This window comes from Lactuca sativa, chromosome 3 (genome assembly GCF_002870075.4).
Source record: "Lactuca sativa cultivar Salinas chromosome 3, Lsat_Salinas_v11, whole genome shotgun sequence".
In the NCBI taxonomy this organism is placed as follows: Eukaryota; Viridiplantae; Streptophyta; class Magnoliopsida; order Asterales; family Asteraceae; genus Lactuca; species Lactuca sativa.
In genome coordinates, this window is record NC_056625.2 from 112785181 (window position 1) to 112793008 (window position 7828).

At 32.8% G+C, this 7828-nt stretch overlaps 1 protein-coding gene across 3 annotated transcripts; it reads right to left on the minus strand.

Moving 5' to 3' along the window:
- Positions 1 to 3118: 3118 nt before the first annotated feature.
- On the minus strand, positions 3119 to 4861 carry LOC111885836 (putative transferase At4g12130, mitochondrial). Of its 3 annotated transcripts, none has more exons than XR_008230919.1 (3): positions 4126 to 4861; positions 3596 to 4030; positions 3119 to 3514 (listed from the first exon to the last, which is right to left on the minus strand). XR_008230919.1 is itself a non-coding variant. In XM_023882066.3 (2 exons), exons 1-2 carry the CDS (start codon positions 3739 to 3741, stop codon positions 3304 to 3306), a joined length of 357 nt encoding a protein of 118 aa, XP_023737834.1. In that variant the 5' UTR covers positions 3742 to 4633; the 3' UTR covers positions 3119 to 3303. The 3 variants fall into 3 exon arrangements, 1 of the variants encoding a protein (XP_023737834.1); XR_002848229.3 differs by having other exon boundaries at positions 4311 to 4859; XM_023882066.3 differs by having other exon boundaries at positions 3596 to 4633.
- Positions 4862 to 7828: the final 2967 nt, after the last annotated feature.

The following is a 7828-nucleotide window of genomic DNA, read 5'->3' on the forward strand; positions in this document are numbered from 1 at the left end:
TTAATAAAAGGTTAATTGGATATAATGAAGTTTTAAATAATTTTATAACATAAATGATTGATAATTGTTGAAAAATTAATACATACCATCAAATTAACATTTGAGAAAATAACAAAAGTTGTTAGCTTTTTTAATTATTTACCAAAAATAACCAACAACTAACCATGTTACCAAATATAATCACACATTTTGCGGGACTATACTGTTAAATTTGGTGGCACTACCAAGTACCAAGACGTCAACAAAAATGGTCTACCATATCTAAGTCACAAAAAAAAAAAAAAAAAAAAAAAAAAAAAAAAAAAAGGAAAACACCCAATAATTGAGGAACGTCCTCAACTCGGGTAATGACTAAAAACGAAAATATACATATTCATGTAAGTTTTTTCTTCTTTAAATGGTGTACATTTGCATATAATAAGTTTATATGGATTGGATCTAGAATATTTATCTTAGTCCTTATAAGTCTTAATACTAACAAGCACTAAGATTAGTCTTCTTTAACCTTTAATTAATTGCTAAGTTGGAAAAAATGAGTTTATGAATTTTCCAAAAATGGGGTTTTCCCGTTTTGAACATAAATTCAAAACCTAATTCATTATGGAAATAAATCATCGGTCATTCATTTGTTTTCTTTTCAACTTCATTTTGGTACACTATATGTCCTGAAAGAGAATTAAGTAAATAAGAAATTAATCTATAAAATGATGTAGTTCCAAGAATTGGATAAAGAGGGTGAATGGGTTTAAGCAATCTTATATAGTTGGGATGAGGAAAAACAAATCAAACATATAAGTCAAATGGATCCTTATCCTTGTAAGACTAATAGCATCAAGACTATCTCTTGCACATGTGGTGCAAATATGAACCAAAATGGCTTGGATTTGCTTAACTTGCTTAACTTGTATTCAAGCATGATTAATTTTGTGATTAATGATCGTAACTAAAAAATTACTTCCAGTTACAAACATACATTAAAATATATCATTAATTTTGTGATTAATGATTGTGTTTAACTATGTTTGTTACAAAATTGAGGTCAACTTTTCGATGGTTACAGGTTTTGAAAGTATAAATACCAAATGCTACTAAAACCTCTCATCCTCTACTTCTTTCTCGTGTTTTACTACTACATTCAAGGTATAGTTCCAAATTTGCTAGGTATAGATGGTATAAAAGAACCGCTTCTAGTGGTATCTTGAAAAACAAACATCTAATTTCGTACAAATTAGTGTTAAACATAAGTTTCACTAATATTTTAATTTATTTTTGTACATTATTGTCATAGATTTCATTAAAAGTAATTGTCATCAAATTTCTATCATTTGTCTAATTTGTTAGGCCCACCATCCTCACATGTCAATAGCATATATTTGCCGAAGATAACGTTGAATAGAGCTGCAGCTTTTTTTAACGGTTTATATACTAAGCACCATGTACACTAATAGTTTTCAGTTTTCACGACACGTTGTAAGAAAGACACTAGTAGCTAGTTTTCACGACACATTGTATTGGTAAAAAAGAATATAAACTAATATCTTGGTTATGAGATATATTACTACATTCACCATATTGTAAGTAATTCACTAATACCTTAATAAAAAGGAAAATGACATATTGTGGAACGTTAGGCTTTTCGTCATATAATATATATATATTTTTTTTCTAAAAACAATGTAAGATATAATTTATTTTTTCTTCTAAAATCAATGTAAGCTAACCGTTTGATTGATTATATGGATATATCACTACGTTCGCCAACATTCTTTATAATCTATGTATAGCTTAAAACATGAAAATGTACATATTGCAAAAAGTGGCATATCTTTACACATTATGGTTTCCTTGATACATAATACTTTGTAAAGAATAATATAAACCATTTTAAGCTATATCAAGATTTTTTGTTGATATGTCACAAGAAGAATGTGTGTATGCCATGTGGAATACCTTATTGGGCTTTGTTATCGAATGTTCGTCGTTGGAAAGCCTTCTTTTTCCAGAGTTGCATTCAATTGTGGGTTACTCTCCGTTTGTTGCGGTTACGGTTTAGCTACAATAAGAACTTTTGATCTTTTGATTGGCGATTGTTGTTGTATGACTGTTATCCAATTGATTGTGCCCCTTATCTGTAACCAGTTGGGTTGTTTAGCTAACACCTTATTAATTTTGTATATATGTAACTTTGTTTATGGTGTCTTAATAAATGATACATGTGGTCTATCAGTTGTAGACATCATCGTTGAAGACATGGGTTCACCATATCATTTGATTAGTCAGGTCTCACACCTAGAAGTTCAAGGGATGTGTTGTTCGTTTACAGAAGCAACATGTTATATCTAAGTTTTATCGTTTTTGTTTGTATTGATTTAGTTTTTTATCCTTCGTTTGTTAATATGATAATATTAGGGAAAAATATTTCTACTATTGTCAAAATGAGTGTAATTAGGAAGTTTGATGGATTGTTGAAGGAAGAAGTTGTGTACGCAATTTCAAATTTCTTTGTTGGTGATAAACTTGTAATTGAAAAATGGTAAGCCACAAATTTAAAATAAATTTTCATAAAAACACATCCATGAAAGCCATGGCGAATGGATTCATACGTACTTTGAGTTCCTTTTGTTTTTCGAAGTTTGCAGATATCATTTTCGATGATGTTGGGGGAGTGTGCAATTGGTAAGTAGTCATCGTTATCGAGAACACACATCCTCTTTTCGTTTTGTGTTCTATTCCTTGATTTCTAATATACATGGTGTATAGTTTTGTAGTTTGTAGATGTCACTAGTGTTGTAAGAGGGTATACTGATTCGATGCTGACTACAAAGGATGTTTAATCTACTAATCGTTTGAATTATAGGATTTGAGGTAATACACAATTAGATAAACTATTATATGTACTTGTTTAGGATGTATAATTAGATACTAACTAATGTTAACGGTTGTTTGTCATCCAGACTTTAACGTATTCATTGTACTCTATGCGCTGAACATCCAGATGAACTTTCATATGTGATTGGTAAATTCGATAAAATTGTTAACATGCAGTGACGATCATCAAGCATGGTAGAGTTCGACAATGGCAAGTGTTATATCAATATGCTTTATATAATAGTTAAGATAACGGCTAAAACCCTCCAAGTGTTGGCTTTATGTTTACTTTTACTTATACTCAAAAGTATACATACAACACAACTCATAATAAAAGCTTTGAGAAAGGGTGTTACATAGGCCAAGAACTTCAAAACAGCTAGGATCAAAATCTCAAAATGTGACAAAGTAAAAGGACCAAATTTACAATTTTTTCTATAAAAAACCATTGTTGGGAGAAGAGAACTTACGTGTTGTATTTGAGGGAAAGATTCCTCGGAAGCCTAAACAATCCAATCGGGGATCTTTATGCCATTTCCACCCGATGCTATTTCCTTGTCTCTCATGGAGATCGACACCATAAAGTTGCCAATAAGAGAAGGATTCTCCCACATTTTCAATATCAACCTTTGACCTTAATCGATATCTACCACAAACAAACCAATTGAATTTGATTGAAATGGATTTGCTTTTGTTCTATCTTTGAAACACAACACAAGCAACTTACTTCTTTAGGGTCTCCAGAAGCTCGTCCAACACAGAACAATCAATATCAGCAAAAAGCTCCACCTCATCCGGTTCGGGTCCAGGTCTCGACCCGGACCCACTCGGGCCAAGCTTTTCATCGGGTCTGGGCGGGTTGTAGAGAAACATATCGTACAAAAACCTCCCTTGTGGTGTCAAGTGTCAACATCGCGGTGTATAGAGACCGGGTCGAGAGGTTAGGGGCATAGTCACGAGTCGACTCAGTAAACCTGCGGACATCGTTCGTCAATAGGCCTTGTAAGAACTTGATTGTGTCGGGGCCTTTGAACCGGATAACGGATCGGGTTTTGAGGAGAGAAGCCATTGGACCAACATTGTCAAGTTGGGGTTTTTGCGATGATGAGAAGTGATTGATTTTGAAATTAGGTTTTAAGGATTTGAAAAACTTCATTCTTGGCTTCATTAGGAAACATGGAATTTACAATCAATGAAATCAAGAAACATGGAAAAAAAAATAATAAATAAATAAAACAGAAGTAACTTCAATTTTACCCTAATCATATCATTATATTGCAGGTAAAGAAATCGACGAAAGAGAAAACTTTTAACCCTGCCCTTCATAAGAATATACAAAAGAACCCATATTTTGCAACTTTTGCCATTAAAAATTGTTGTATTGAATACTTTAATCAAATAGAAGGAACAAGTTGAGGAGGAAGATGAGGCAAGCGGGATACCAGATTCGAACGACAATGATGGGGCGGAGTAGTGAGTCACGGGGGCGGCGGCGTAGGGAGATTACGCAGTGGAGCAACGGGCGGTGGTGACGGCGTGATGGTGCATTGGAGACAAAGAGGCGATGGCGGTTTAGATAATCGTATTTCTTAGGCGTAGAGATGGAGTCGTCCGGTGTGGCCGGAGAGGTCGGCGTTGGGTGGCCGGATATGGAGTCTGTTCTAGGTTGTATGCCGACGAGTGATGGAGTTGGCCAATTGGGGCACGATTTCTTTGAGCTTAGAGTAAAATTACACGAATGGTCCATTAGGTTTGGCTAATCTGTGCAATTGGTCTAGAACTTTTATATTAAAATTAAAATGGACCTATACATTAAAGGCGTGTTTGGCAAAAGTAGCTGTTAGCCGGAAGCGTGTAGCGGTTAGCTGGTAGCGGATAGCTGGTAGCGGGAAGCTGTAGCTTTTATTTGTTATATGAATGTTTGGCAAAAGTAGCTGGAAACTTTTGAAATATATAAAATTACATAAAAGGACAATTGATTAAAAATAAAAAATATATATAAATATATTTTTAAGGGTAATTATGGAAATTGATTTCAAAAGCTCCGGAGCGTTTTGTTAAAAGCTACATGAAGTAGCTTTTAGAATCGGAGCGTTTTGTTAAAACTAAAAGCTAAATGCTCATACTGCCAAACGAAACTTTTTGTTTAAACTAGAGCGTTTTGTCAAAAGCTAAAAGTCAGAAGCTCCCAAACGCTTCCAAAAACTCCGTGCCAAACACGCCCTAAGTTTGGGGTATCGAACGGGTAAAATTTTCGGGTTTCGGGTAGAACGGGTATTTTCTTAAGAAAATAATACCCGATACCCGATCTATATTGTAATTCGAGTTTTCGGGTTTCAGGTATTCGGGTTTGTGGTCGGGTCGGGTAATTTTCGGTTATACCCGAAAATTTCTTAAGTGACACTTATTGATAATTTTTTTTTACATGTTTGTTGGTTTAATAAAGAACTGATTAGGAAAATACTCCATACAATTAACAAGTACATATATAATAACAATACAAATCATTATAATATGATATGTACTTTTTAAACTCCATTCCAAATTTTGATAAGAAAAGAAAAGAAAAAGTCATGAATATGATTAGCATGGAATAATAGGTCTAACACAAAAAAAAAAAAAAAAAAAAAAAAAAAAAAAAAAAGTCTAAATAATTACAGTCTAAACACAACAAAAAAAAAAGTCTAAACACAACCCAACTAAACAATAAAAGTTTAAACATAACAAAAGAGTAAAATTCATAAGTCATAACCCAATTCCAAACATAAAAGTCTAAACATAACAAAAAGAGTAAAATGCATAAGTCATAACCCAACTCAAAACATAAAAGTCTAAACATAACAAAAAAAAATTCTTGCATCTTCACGTTGTCATATTAATTTCCATATCCAATCCGAGCTCTAATTAGACATACCAACTTCTCCCAATCCTGTACAATAGTATAAGCATTAAAAAGGACAAAACATAACATGTCAAAATATTAAAAAATTATTAAAGATAAACAACTATCTTTATCAATTTCTTGTAGGTTTTCCCAATCTTGTTTCAGAATCGATGTTGTCACTTATACCACCCCGAAGCCAATCTTGGGTTCAAATTATACTTTCAACAATCTTATGAGTCAAAGAACTCATATACGGATCCAAAACCCTCCCGCTAGTGCTAAAGCAGATTCTGAAGCCACAGTTGAGACGGGAATGGCAAACAAATCTTTAGCCATCAAGGATAGAATCGACAATCTTTGACTATTCACTTTCCACCACCCTAAATGTTAAACATTGGCGAATCTTCTTCAGCACTTTCTTTCAAATACTTTTCTAACTCGCAAATTGATTCAACAATGTTTGTTTTCATCTTTTCTCTTAGTTTATTTCTCAATGGTGGTTTTGGTGTCGTAGCACCCGGATTTTGGCGTTTCCCTAACATCGACGATGAATTACTAGACCCGGCGGTACTAGAAGTAGTACTTGGAGAATAAATTCTAATGTAATCATTATATAATTCATACATAGAATCCATAACATATTTCTTTTTCTCCTCCATCTTTTCTTTTCCATAACGATCCTCAAGTAGTATAACCAAACACTTTACTTTGTTCCTCGGGTCAAGAATCAAAGCAAAGTAGAGCAACAAATTCATTTTTTCTATGTCGCCAAAATAGTTATCAAACTTTACTCTCATTGCTAATGCAATATCACAAAGGCTAGCATCGGAAATAGCATCATCCAAGAGTGTAAGAATGGAATAAATATCTTCAATGCACGTGTTTGATGTCACATATAGTGTCCCAAAAATCCTTTTAGTAACATCACAAAATGGTTTTAAAAAATGACACAAATGCCTAACATGTTGCCAATCGCTCGGTGAAGGAGTCGATAAACCCGCATTTTCAATGTCGGAACGAAACTCATATTCCTTTAGATCGTATCTCTCAAAAGTTTTTTTTTCATAAGCTTGAGCAATATTCAACATACGAGAAATAGAGTTCCATCTTGTTGGAACATCTCTTACCAAGTGTTTCATTGTACCCGGATTAACAAGCCACGTCATTAGCACTTGCGTTGTCAACGTAAATTGTGAAAACATTTTTTATTTCCCAGTCTATTAAACATTTCTCAACCACTAATCTAATATCAACCCCACGATGACTCTCTTAATGACAAAAAACTCAATATTTTTTTTTTCAATTTCCATTCATTGTCTCCAAAGTAGGCGGTGAGACACATATAACTTGATTGTTGTGTAGAAGTCCAAGTATCACTGGTCAAACAAATCCTACCAATGTTTTTTTAATAAAACTTCGAAGTTTTTCTTTTTCTTCTTGAAACAATTGGTAGGTACCAGTTGTACTTGTACTTCTACATGGAATTTTAAACATTGGTTGAGTAACTCTATTGTAATATTTAAAGCCCACACCTTCCACAAAACTAAATGGAAGTTCATCAACTACTAACATGTGTGCCAAAGCCTTCCTACTCTCTTTTTGATAAAGTTTCCAAGGTTAATCGTCTCATCTTCAACATACTCATTCGTTTCAGACATCTAAAAGTATATAAAAAAAAGTTATTAAAATATAAACAAAAACAGTTAACAAAAAAGTTATAAAAAAAACAAACATTTAATATGTCAAATTCTAAATCTTTTCATGGTCAAGAAAGCAACAAATAACACTTCTATCATTGTCAATATCTAAATTCTAAATCATTCGACAACTTTATACAACAAACATCTATACAAAGGAATTCAATTCCATTCCATTTTTTGTAGAACATATACATCAAACATTAAACATTTATACATCAAACATTTGACATCTTTATACATCAAACATTTATGCATCAAACGTTTGACAGCTTTATACATCAAACATTTATGCATCAAACATCTATTTTTTATTTTTCTGGAGCAAATCAACTTATATTTTTGATACAAGAAGAGACAATACTAAAATAACTTTTCT

Bases quoted from the DNA above. Each gene is read 5' to 3' on its own strand.
- LOC111885836 (XM_023882066.3), bottom strand. From the start codon at position 3,741: ATGTTTCTCTACAACCCGCCCAGACCCGATGAAAAGCTTGGCCCGAGT. The intron at 3,515-3,595 runs GTAAGTTGCTTG...TGTTTGTGGTAG, and splicing joins CTTCTGGAGACCCTAAAGAA to ATATCGATTAAGGTCAAAGG.